General features: G+C 36.7%; 1 protein-coding gene across 1 annotated transcript in view; it reads left to right on the top strand.

Moving 5' to 3' along the window:
* Positions 1-11598, top strand: part of LOC107737273 (ral GTPase-activating protein subunit alpha-2-like) — a gene marked incomplete at its 3' end in the record, with an annotated part of 98327 nt that extends 86729 nt beyond the window's left edge. The window contains exons 6-15 of the mRNA XM_016548740.1: positions 74-254; positions 4232-4347; positions 4486-4624; positions 5611-5813; positions 6641-6871; positions 8139-8312; positions 8391-8525; positions 8925-9073; positions 9176-9287; positions 11475-11598. Of these exons, the coding sequence (XP_016404226.1) occupies positions 74-254; positions 4232-4347; positions 4486-4624; positions 5611-5813; positions 6641-6871; positions 8139-8312; positions 8391-8525; positions 8925-9073; positions 9176-9287; positions 11475-11598 (1564 nt within the window). The remainder of the gene's footprint in view (positions 1-73; positions 255-4231; positions 4348-4485; positions 4625-5610; positions 5814-6640; positions 6872-8138; positions 8313-8390; positions 8526-8924; positions 9074-9175; positions 9288-11474) is intronic.
* Between the last annotated feature and the right edge of the window lie 1453 nt (positions 11599-13051).

Raw genomic sequence — 13051 nt, 5'->3', positions numbered from 1 at the left:
GAAGACCTTCAAATGATGATGTACACATCTGTTGTGATGAATGCAGGAAGGGGTGTTGTGTTTGTGTGTGCAGATCCGCTGTGAGGGCATGCGTCTGTTCCTGCTCTGGCTGCAGGCTCTGCAGAGTAACTGTGCCGAAGAACAGCTCCTCATCTTCGCCTGTCTGATCCCAGGATTCCCTGCTGTACCCTCATCCAGAGGACCCTGCACACTGGACACCATCATATACAACCCCTTTTCCAACCCGCCCGATGGTAACAAACATGCACACTCGTTCACATGCACAACTAATCTGGGACCCACTGTATATGAAGTGACTTTAACTACTATGTACTAACATTTAAATGAATCATTTGATACAATGCACTTAATTGTGTACATACATATTTTTACATTGTAGAAATATTTTTAGAAATAACCTGCATGCAATTACAATATTTTAATTGTAATTACAATATAGTAATTAATTTCTGTAATTACATCTATATTTACGCTGTTGACCCTACCCCGTAACCCAAGCTTAAAACCTAACATGTCCCTGTCCTTACCCGTATCCCACTTCAATAACAGCAGAAGGGTTTGGGGTTGCACTTTATTTTAAGGTGTTTTTGTTGTAATGTAATTATATAAATATGGAAAGAGTAATATTAATCTTAGTTAACAACATTACTTACTATAGGGTTAGGGTTTGGTTTAGGGTTAGTTGCTTGTAATTATTCATAATGTACAGTTAGTACAAGGACACTAAAATATAGTGTTTTACCTTGCTTTGCAGTATAACATCAACATAAAAAGTACATTGTTCCCAACAATTATTATTGTTATTATTATTACTAATTTATATTTTTTGTATTTTTGTATTTTATTATTTTTTATTATTTTATTATTTTATTCCTTTATCTATTTATTTATTGACATAGGTACTGTATGTTGTAGTTAAAGACATATTTTATTCCTAGCCTATAGACTATCTACATAAAGTACACAATCATCTTATTCTGGCTAAAAAAATTCACTGCTTTATTTATTTATTTTTACGTTTTGCATTTTGTTTTACATGATAAAATATGAAATCATTAATGTCACGGTGATACAATGTTGTGTCAAAACCGATAACTCATTCAGAAAATAGGGCAGTCATGTCTCATCATATCAGAGCTTGCTTTTTTATTAAATATATAGAGCACTGTAATTATGTATTTTGTTGGGCAAAAATAGGATTTTCCATTGGCATTTGGATTATTGCAGAAAATAAGCTCTGTGACCAACAAAAGTTTATGATATTTAGATGTTTTGTTCATCATGATAATCTTCACAACTTTGTGAATTTTGAAGCCTAATTACAGTTGGCCGAAGCAAAAAGCTAAATGGAACCGGATGGTACCGGAAGTACTAAAATACAAACTTTCCATGAGCTTGTTGTCTGAAGCTGAGACTGTTATTTTTCAGCATTGGTAAGGCGACGACTGCTGGGGATGACAACATGAGGCAGGAATTTCGCAGGACTTTTAGGCAGGTTGTGTCGATGAGTGACAGCAGAATAAGGATGGAGCAAAGTGTGGATGTGCTGTTCTTGTAGGACGTTCAACTAGGTTTTGTTTATATTTTGCTTAACCTATAATTTTAAATGACAGATGTCGTATTTATGAATTTTTCTCTGCGACACTTTTCCTACTGTGTTAACAGAAAAATGTCAAACTAATTTAGTATTTTGACAAGACGAATAAAAATAGCTAATAGGCTATTTTTGTACAACCTACATTTGTATTTTTTTTTTCTCTCTGCGACACTTTTTCTTATTGTGTTGTAAATGTTAAACGGATTGTATCCTGACAAGACGAATAAAACACAATTTTTGTACAACATTTTTATTTTCTCTGACACTTTTTTTTTAAACACTTTTTTTCCTACTGTGTTGCATAAAATATTAAAACAATTTTTGTACAACATTTTTATTTTCTCGGACACTTTTTTCTTACTGTGTTGCATAAAATATTAAACGAATTTTGTGTCTTAAGATAATTCATATAAATTCAAGTCAAAGTCAATAAATTCAAGACTCTTGACAAGACGAATAAAATAACATACAATTTTGTGCAGACTACACTTTTATTTGTTAGCCTATCTCTCTTTCTTTCAGTAGCGGAAATTTAAATGTGAGATTCTGGAAATGAGATCTAAATTTAGCGGGAATGGTCGGGTCGGGAAGAAAATTATTCTAAGCGGACAGCGGGTGAACAAATAGTGAATATATAGCTGGGGCGGGTGGGTGCGGAATAAAACCTTGCGGGAGCGGTAAAAATATAGTCCCGCGCAGACCTCTAACCTGGACGAATCAGCTGAACTCAGTGTGAATGCTGTACATGCACTCTGTCTTACCTGAAGTTCCCAGTAACCCTCGTATTATTCAGTGTTCACAGTTTCGCCCTTCATTCATTTCATCCCTCACCATTTACTGTGTAGTGTCTGTCTGGGAATGTAATTTTTAAAGATGGCCAATTAATGCTCTTGTAGCACAGAGGCACTTTAAATCTAGTATTAGAGTGTAATAATCAAATGGCGGCACAGCATCCTCAGAAAAGGAGGTCAGAGTCTGTTAAATGCTGAAAGGAACGATTTCCCTTGATGTTTCCTCTTGGAATAGATTTTATTGATGCCCTTGAACCAGTAATGACCCATTCATTTCAAGCACTGTGGATGTGTTCATATGTATTTAAAATCAGTGAATATTCCTTTCTGTCTGTGCTGACGTGCTTTATGTCTGAATAGATTTCATTAGTGCAACACATAGGCTATTCACACTGAAGGCTGTTCAGCCTTCTGCAATGACAAAGACAGTAGTGGCAGGAATATTGTGGCACGGCGCTTCGAGCTGACACAATCCATGTGGTAAAAATAAGCAGGATGCAGATCTAATTATTAAAATACACTTTTTTTTTTTTTTGAAAGGTGAAGAGTGTCATTTGTTGGATGTGAAAATATTATCCCAGTTTACTATACATAGATGACTTTAAAGTAGAAGCAATGTATATTTATATATTTAGATGTATATTTAGACTCTTAAACATAATAGTGCACACTGTAACAGACTGTGCCGCTGTTTGTTTGAATGCTTTGAACATCTGGTTCAACTGGTCGTGTGTTGTGCATCACGATTTCTGTTGCTCATACTTAAGATTAGAATTTGAACATGTATTAGAATTTGAATAAGTAGACATACACTGAGATATTTAGAGCAGTGGTTCTCAAGCAGGGGGACCCACTTGGAGGCCTCATCAAACTTCCAAAGGTGCCTTGAGATGGCTTAAAATCATTAAAAATAAGATAAAACAAACATAAATTAATACAAAAAAAATCCAAATTTAAGCTGACACCATATTTTTTATTTCCATTATTTTCTCAACAACAGTATTATTTTAGAACCAGAATTGTCACGCTTTTGGAAAAACTAAATATAAGTAAATTTGAAATGTGTAATTTCTAGACCTAGAAAACTTCTATATAGAGTATCTAATTTCTTAAATGTACATAAATATAGTTTCTTGTAGTTATGTCAAGCTGGGTAGAAATTGTTATCTTTGAGTAAAAAAATAAAAAATATATAGAAACTCATTATTTGGAAGTAATTTGTTGCATATCCAAAAAAAAAAAAAAAAAGATTACATGCAGAGATACTAGCAATCTTCTTTTATTAATTCATGTGCACAAAATAAAGTGCTTTGTGCATTTAAAACCCACAACAAACGCTTCATTCGCGGAGGACTTTCCTCATTGTCCTCTTTGGAAGAATTTCTATGTAACTTGGAATCATGTTACATGTGGATTGAAAAGTGTGCAAGATCCTCGGTTTTTCTTTTTTGGAAAAGAAGAAAAAATCCCATAATCACAAAAGACTAGAAAAGTCATGTAAATGCATTGCTCATAAAAAGTGTAAACTCAAACATACATTACATTACATAAAAATAAAATAAAAATGGGTGAAAATAAGAAACTTTGTTATTATAGCAGAAGTACTAGTTATATTTTTGGGGACCTATTGAATATTGTCTTTAAAAGTTTGGCCATTTGCAGTCAAAGAAGTTGAGAACCTCTGATCTATAGAACAGAATAGAAACCATCCAGAAGACCCTAGGGTTGTGATGACAAGTTTTGCTTTCTGAATCATGTATTACACACCTCACCTTTCAGATGTTTTTGAGTATATTCAGACTCCGTGTTTGTGGTTTTGTAGCCAAGATTGTGCCAGAGGAGATCACCCCGCTGGTGCCTGCGGTTCCCGGAGAGAAGGTGGCAGAAGACCACACCTGCTCTGTCCTCCAGATTGTGCTCAAGGTCATGGTTCTCCAGGTGAGACACAGCTGCTCTTATCAGTGTTTGGCTGATAATGCTTGTGGCCTGCTTTGTTTCTTTCTGAAGTCTGCATGTTGCTCATAACTGAATTGTTGTGATGTAATTTGAATCAGATTTTTTTTTTTACTCCCACAGGCATCCAGCTTGGACTGGAAAAACAAAGAGAGCCAGGACATGGGCTTCAGATTTCTCTTTTCCCTGTTCAAGAAGTACTACCTGCCTCACCTCTTCCCCTCTTTCACGAAACAAACCAACCTCTACAACCCACAGTTAGGTGAGTTTGAGACAAGAAATGTTTCTCTCTAAACCTTATTTTAGCAGCTCACATTTTGTTTGGTTGTTTATAAAGAACCAGCCAAAAGACTAAATTATAATGAATAATGATTCAGTGTATATCACATATAGCGTTCACATCCAATCTCTCTGATAACACTTAAATATAACTGAGTTGAGTTTATTGCAGTTTAAAGAAATATTTCTTTAAAAACATATACCAGACTTTGGAAAATAGGTTCTGGTCAAGCTTAACACAATGACAAGAAAATGAACTGGAACAGGATGCAAAAAAACTAGGGAAGATGATGTGAGGGGTGTTTTATCAAACAGTTTGGGGAATGTTTCATCATTCTATCATAAAGTGAGGTATTTTACAGATACACTTGTAAATAGGCCATTTCTTCAGTAGCAGTTGTAGCCGGAAACATTTCTATTGTGTGATGCTGCATTCACACGGATGGCTGTCAAAATGAAGTCCAAGGCTGCTGTCATATCGACCAGCAAAACAAACAGTACAATACATAAAAGCACTATTAGTGATGAATTATCCTGTGGTAGTGTTGGCTAGCAGGTGAGACTGTGTAATGATCTGGTCTGTTTGGAATTATGGTATTGTAAAAATAAAGCATAACTGCCACACAGTGTGTTTCAGAATGCATGTTAATCTCAGAGGACACTTAAATGTGTAGTTAACCGCATTCACAGTGAACCAAGCCCGTCTGAGATGCTGAAAACAGCAGATCGTGAAGTGTTCAGATGTAAATGAACACAGTGCTGCGCTTCACTCTAAAAACACGCAGCTTGATAAACGCACTATGCCAATATCGCAGTTTTAATTTTATATCGATTGACAGATGCTGTGCCAAAGCAATGGCTCAAACTTATTATGTAAAAATATTTTGGTTCATTATGAAACAGTCTAGGTAATCAATGGAAAACAATGCTGTTATTTTTTATTTGTATTTCCTTTCCTCTCTCTCTCAGATCTTCCCATTCACAGACCAAAGCCCCTCTACGTCCCCGTGACACGTAACAGTGAGAGCACATACTGCACTAGGGATCAGTATCTGGCTCCCCGTGTGGCCTTCATCACATGGCTCGTTAACTTCTTCCTGGAGAAGAAGTATGTGAACTCGGCCACGAGCAGCTCTAAGAACGGAGGAGAGGTCCTTCCTAAGATCATCCAGGTGGGAGGATCAGAGAACCACTGTCTCACTGTCAACTACAGTAGCTACATGGACACATATCTTCTGAGACAGCATACTCATTAACTGGAAATATAATTTTTCTTAATTGAAACTCGTTTGGCAAATTCATTATAGGAACAATAAAGCCAAATTGAAATTTCTGTCATCATGTACTCACCCTAATGCTGTTTCAAAAACAAAAGCAGAATTTCCAAGCGTTACTTTTCCATGCCACTGGCTGTCAACCCCCTAACAATAATATTTTGTAATTTTGAGTAATTTCACATTTGTTGTGATAAAGAAACATATAGGTTGCATATATCATTCATTCATTCATTTAGTTAGTTTTACAAGCTTTGTTTTTAAAAAGCACAGATGCAAAAACATGCATTCATGCATTTTTTTTTTTTTTGCCATGCACTTACAGTATACAGTGTGCAGAAAACATTGTTCTTATAATACTGTACTGTACATCTAAGAAAGGCTTTTGGCTAATATAAGCACATAAGCACTCTATATATATATATATCTATATCTATTTTCTGCATCTCAAATGTGATCTCATGTATTAGATTATGTAACATGTTGCATTACAACTATTGCCTCACAAACTCTGTGCAAAATTGTTTGTTTGTGCATGTATTTATTTATTTATCTTCATTTAAGTATGTGTTTTCCCAAGGAGTGTAGACACTTTTCCACATAATTTTATTATTTTATTTTATTTAGGTGAAGTCTTAGTAATTCTTAGTAAATATCACTACTATAAACTGTAGGAATTTGGTTAATGCAAGAAAGCTCTTTCGTCTCCCTGTGTTTGTGTTCAGACTGTGACTGCGGGCGGGATCAGTCAGGAGAAGAGCGCAGACTCTGAGCCCAACGGTCCTGTGGAACAGGAGAAGAATCACTCAAACAGCAGCACGCTGTCAGATCGCAGGGGCAGTAACTCCAGTCTGTGTAGCATCGAGGAGGAGCATCGCGCCGTCTACGACATGGTGCAGTCCATCCTGCTCTCCACACGAGACAACGTCAATTTCGTCAACGAGGTCTTCCATCAGGTCAGAGACTGAGTGCTCCAGTCTGTAGCTTACATCATGTCATCTTACGTTTGCATATTTTTAGACATGTTCTACTTGGTTAGAGATACAGTGAGTCTAATGAATATTTGTTTGCTGCCTCACAATGAAATGCGTATTATGCATACTGTACGTCATGCTGTGCTATATCACAAATGTCTTAATTATCATTGTAAGAGGTCTTACGTTTGAGGATGGAAAAGCAGAAATCACAATACAGCCTAATGTTATTATTAAACTTCAAAGGGCTATGATTTAATCAAATAAATATGAGCCCTGCACGTTTAAAGTCAAAAGGCTCATGGTTTCAGAGCAGTTCACAATCAATAAACACCACGCATTTATGCCAATAGATTATTTATGATCAACTATTGATGAACAATGTGTGTTTACTGAATGGTGTGTACAGTATATGTTGCAGACTGTGTTAAGAGTGCATATTTTACCTCCCTCATCTGTTTGAATGAACAGCTGGAAGTAGTGAACTGTAGACATTTTCAAAATAAGAGTCCTGGTGTATTTCAAGCTTGTTTAAAGTCCTGCATCATGCATATATCCCCCCCTCCCCCCCTGGTTATTATTGGTATTTTGGTTAGAAAAACTGTATCTGGCATTGGATGTTGTCTGGGCTACCCAGTCACAGGAAAGGAAAACGGAACATTATTTAACATATTTTTCAGTATGTAGATTTGACCAGTATTGACATCAGTATGTATACACACACAGCCACGTCTTGGAGCCACTGTATGACACATACATCTAAATTAAGCAATTAATTGATTATTTGTATCAGAAAATGAAACTTTTGTTGAGATGCTCTGTCTTTTGCTGCCACCCTGTGGCCAGAATCCAACCGTCATGTTAAACTATTTCAGAAGAATTATTTTGTCATTACAGTTTTCATGTGAATCAGAATAAAGAACATATATATTCTAGTGTAGTCACATGCAATCTAAACAGCATGTTTTCTAGCATTTTATCCATAAAGCAAACTGTTTTATCTCACATATGTGTTACAGATTAGGGGTTTTTAAATTTGGGCCCATACATTAAGCCAAGTGAAAAATTCAGAGCGCAAAGAACAATTATTTTTTCTTCTTTGAAACAATATGTATAAATGTTGTTTTACATTTTACAACATGTTATGCGAGGGTCCTTGATGTCAAACAGTTCAAAAGTCCCTGTTATAGAAGAAGAAACTTGTACAAATTGTGTGAGTGTATATCATTTGAACTGTATCATCACTTAGGCTTTCCTGCTGCCGGCCTGTGAAGCTTCAGCCACTTGCAAGGTGATCAAAGTCTACAGGAAGTGGTTTCTGCAGGAAAAACCCAATTTCATGGCTGAGCCAGAGACGACAAGCCAGGAGGAAGATGGAGAGGAAGAGCACCTCGTATCTGAGACGGACAGTGCACACGTGCAGGTATGGTCATGCAAAAAATGCTGTTCATGCTGCAACATTAAGTTATTCCCACTCACCTGTTCTGTGTCAACCCTTCAGGCCTTGGAGACTCATGGGCATAAACGCTCGTCCAGTTGGGGGCGCACTTACTCCTTCAGCAGTGCCATCAGCAGAGGCTGTCTGACTGAAAAACAGAACCAGGACGTGAAAGCTGGCATCCAGCCCACCCTGCAGGTGCTCAAACACACGAGCCCTCTCATCTCATGCTTAACATTAAACAGAAATATTATTACAATTTAATGGAACTGTTTTCTATTTGAATATATTTTAAATCCTTCAGATCCTTCTGAAATCATTCTAATATGCTGATCTGCTCACAAAACATTTCTTATTATTATCTATGTTGAAAATAATTGTGCTGCTTTAATTAGATTTTTTTTTTTTTTCGGAAACTGTTCCTCCAAAAGTTTGGATCAAGTAAAAGAAATAAAAATAAATACTACTATTACGATTAAAAAAACAACACAAAAGTAGTACCTGGATTTCAACACAACAAGAAAGTTAAAAAATCTGAGCTATTCCAAACTTTTGTGTTCAGTGTAGTTGAGAATGAATAGTTTCATGTGTTCTCAGGTGTTCCTGACAAACTCTGCCAACGTGTTCCTGTTGGAGCCGTGTCAGGATGTGCCCAAGCTGTTGGAGAACCAGCTGGATGTGTGCCGAGCTGTGCTCAGCGTCTACCGTCACATTATTATGGAGCAAAACATGAACCGCCCGACTTGGTCAGTCACACACGACATAACACTGAATCTGTATAGAGCTCTGTTCTGGTTTACCCGCTGTTCACAAACATTCAGCTTATTGTGTGCGTCATATTATTTTAGGGAGCAGTTGCTGCAGGTGTTGCTGAGGATCACAGAAGCAGTGATGAAGAGACCACAGGAGAACCAAAGAAAAGACACGTTCGCCCACAGCCTGGCCAGCATCCTCTTCAAAGTGAGTACAACATGAACAACCCATGGCTTCATACACACCACAGGGTTTTTCCAGGCTCAAAATGAGGCGGAGGCGGTACCATCACATACCATACTGTACCTTCAACTGGCTGATGCAAACACTATTTACAGGCTACGTATTAGGGGTTCTAATTATTAGATGGTAGAAAAAATTACAATTATCAAGTTCAAGCTAGGGTTGTGACTGTGAGGAAGTTTTCCCACTGGTTAATCGACGTGTGACAACACCGGTAATACCGGTAACACCGTTGGGGTGGGGGGGGTGTTAGTTCGTTTGAGTTTCCCCTCTTTTCTTCGCTTTCAAATGGCTTGTAAAAGTGCCGTGCACATTTTACTTTCACTTTCAAAGTGACGCAATTCGGCGTTGACTCAATTCAAGCAACAACAAGGTCAAACTCAGAACTTTTATTTGCATTTTACTTTCACTTTCAAATTAGCGGCAATTGAATTGCCGCAATTCGGCGTTAAGCAATTGTTCGTTTGAGTTTTCCCTCTTTTCCTCGGATTTCTTGGCTTTCAAATAGCTTGAAAAAGCGCCGTGCGCATTTTATTTTCACTTTCAAATTAGCGGCAATTCGGCATTGATTCAATTCAAGCAACAACAAGGTCAAACTCAGAACTTTTATTAACAAAAAGAATAAAAGTACACCATATATGCCTAATAAAATAACTAATTACTTAGGCTACACAAAGTTTAAATAGGTATATAAAACTGAAAATCAGCAAACACTGTGGAACCAAATAAATAAGAAACGAATGTTTAAAATAAACTTCAGTCAATAGGCTTTTCAAAATCTAAAATATTGCCAAACAGGCGCCTTTGCATTTCCTTTAAATCTGACTCCTGCTCCGTGGTGCACGGTTCGGCACGCTGCATTGAGCGTTTAGTTTTTAAAAGTGTCTGTCCTCTAACTGAACTAGGCTAAATGATTTTTGTTACTATAAAAAAATCAAAACGACGGTGGGGGGCGGTGCCGCGTTAGGCAAATGACGTAACCGGTGTTGTGGCTTAACACCGGTATAACCGAAAACACCGTCTATCGCAGCAAGCCTAGTTCAAGCATATTCTACAAAAAGCTAACCTGTTGAACGTTAATTATACACAACATAACAGCTAAAAGAGGCCCTTTTGCAGTGTAGTTCAACATATGCATTAAAGCCATATTTATCTACACAGTGCACAACCAGAGGCAGAAGGTTTCTATTTTTCTTTTTATAAAACCTCTTCATCCAGTCTTTATAGTCCAATGCCTCTTGGCCTACATCACTTTGATCCCAATATACATTTATCTATTTATTATATAGAGTCTTTCTAGAAAACAAACATTTTCTTATACAGCAGGGTGAGAGATGCATTAGAGCTACAGTTATCATCATGACACATAAAACAATTTAATAAACTTTAAAACTACACTTTTACACGAAAAGCTACCAGACAACACGCTTCCACACAAAAGATCGGACCCCGTCTCCTGGTGCCTGCTTTAAAAACTACCTCGCCTGCCTCTACTGATAACCACCTCACCGGCTACACTAGTCTCGCCAGAACCAAGCTTTGTTTACAGCAAAGGAAAACCAGTCTCCTCTTGGCTAATATCGAAATCCTCCGACATTTTTCATTAAAAATCCTTATTATATAAATATATCTAGAATGAATTACACTTTAAATTATATTAAAATTAGAAAAGTTTTGATCAAACGAATGCCGTCTTGGTGTGCATAAGAAACTTCTTTAAAAAAAATCTTACCAGTCCTAAACTTTTAAACTGTAGTGTATGTCCTTTTACATTCACTTTAATGAAGTCATTTTGGTGTTTACAATCATATGGTCCTGGCTGCTAATTCTTTGCCGAGAGCTTAAGTAATGTACTGTATTAAGACCATCAACTGCTCTTGTGCACCCAAGAACTATCACAAATATTTCTGTATAATAAAATGTGTGTATTTTGCTGTAACTGAATACATTTGAAGAATGATTTTAATGCTAGAACATGAAGCTAACATTCTTTAATTTCTGTCTTTGTATGAGGTCTTTGTTTAATTTTTATAAAACTCTAATGGCGGTAGAATATTTTACCTTGTGTACATTTTTATCGTCATTGTTGCGTATGATGATGTAGTTGATATGGCTTGATGTGGTGGAATTGTGTGCTGCTGTCACTTGCAGACGATTTTCGTGGCGTGGGTGCGGTCTAACCTGACCGTGTTTATCTCTCGTGAGCTGTGGGACGAGCTGCTGGCTGTGCTGTCCTCTCTCAGCCACTGGGAGGAGCTGGTGTTCGAGTGGGCCAGCATCAATTTAATCATATATATATATATATATATATATATTTTTTTTTTTTTCCCCTTCAGACATTTCGTGTTGTCTGTTTATGATTTAATACAAATTAATTATCAATAGCTATGGTAATCAAATTAAGGCATCAAACTTTTTTTTAAACATAAAAATGCTTTTTTTTTTTTTTTGTAAAATTATATATTTTTTTTTTTTTCCCCTTCAGACATTTCGTGTTGTCTGTTTATGATTTAATACAAATTAATTATCAATAGCTATGGTAATCAAATTAAGGCATCAAACTTTTTTTTAAACATAAAAATGCTTTTTTTTTTTTTGGTCTTGTAAAGTGTTGCACAACAGAGTTTTACTGTTAAAATTGAAACATGGAGGAAAATTTGTGATATTCCTTAAAAATTAAAGTTTTAATAATTTTTATTTCAATACTTTGAGAAGTGTACTGTACAATACTAATGCATTTCTGTCACAATTGCTTCAAGCTTGAATATGTGTAGTAGATAAACTGTGGCGCTCCTTCACACTGAGACACGCAGAACATGCAGACTTCATATATGTGACCATGGACCACAAAACCAGTCTTAAAGTTGTCCAAATGAAGTTCTTAGCAATGTATATTACTAATCAAAAATTAAGTTTTAATATATTTACAGTAGGAAATTTACAAAATATCTTCATGGAACATGATCTTAATATCCTAATGATTTTTGGCATAAAAGAAAAAATCTATAATTTTGACCCATACAATGTATTTTTGGCTGTTGCTACAAATATACCCCAGCGACTTAAGACTGGTTTTGTGCTCCAGGGTCACATATCAGCAGTCTTTCTGCACTGTAATATTCACAGCCACTAGTTTAGTTTAATTTAGTGTACAGCTCTACTTTTGATTTATTCATCCAAAACTTGCCAAATTCTGTGACATTTCGCATTATGCTGTAAATTCCATTTTTATGACTCCACACTTCCATCCACGGGACAGAGTTGATGGATTTTTCTCTTGCTGTCACCATGTGTAGAACAAGTGGAACTGAAGCCACGTGAATCCAAGACTAGTTGACCCACACAAACACACGTCAACTAGTCACTTCAGCTCCTGATTAGAGTAGAACTGTCTCTCAAACATGAATTTTCTGTCTCTTTGTTTCCTCACATGCACATGTGCAGAAATATTTTCCTTTTAATCTTGCCTGGTTTGGAGTTGATTGTATCTCTTTATGGTGGAGAGCTTGTTGAGTTTGGAGCAGATGCGTTTGAGCCTGAAGGATGCCTCTCGCACACGCCGCCCCCAGAAACATCCTCGATTGTGTGTGCGCATATGAAACGACGTGGCTTCAAATTCCCCTCTTTTCTTTTGCCTAATTGGATTTCTCCTACATTGATCTTCAAACAGCCCAGCGTCCTCCCCTCCTCGTTAGGAGAGCCGCCTCATCAAACTGCCTGCCTGTTTT

This window comes from Sinocyclocheilus rhinocerous, unplaced genomic scaffold (assembly GCF_001515625.1).
Source record: "Sinocyclocheilus rhinocerous isolate Xijiao unplaced genomic scaffold, SAMN03320098_v1.1 scaffold1636, whole genome shotgun sequence".
In the NCBI taxonomy this organism is placed as follows: Eukaryota; Metazoa; Chordata; class Actinopteri; order Cypriniformes; family Cyprinidae; genus Sinocyclocheilus; species Sinocyclocheilus rhinocerous.
This window is presented reverse-complemented; position numbering and strand designations above follow the sequence as displayed.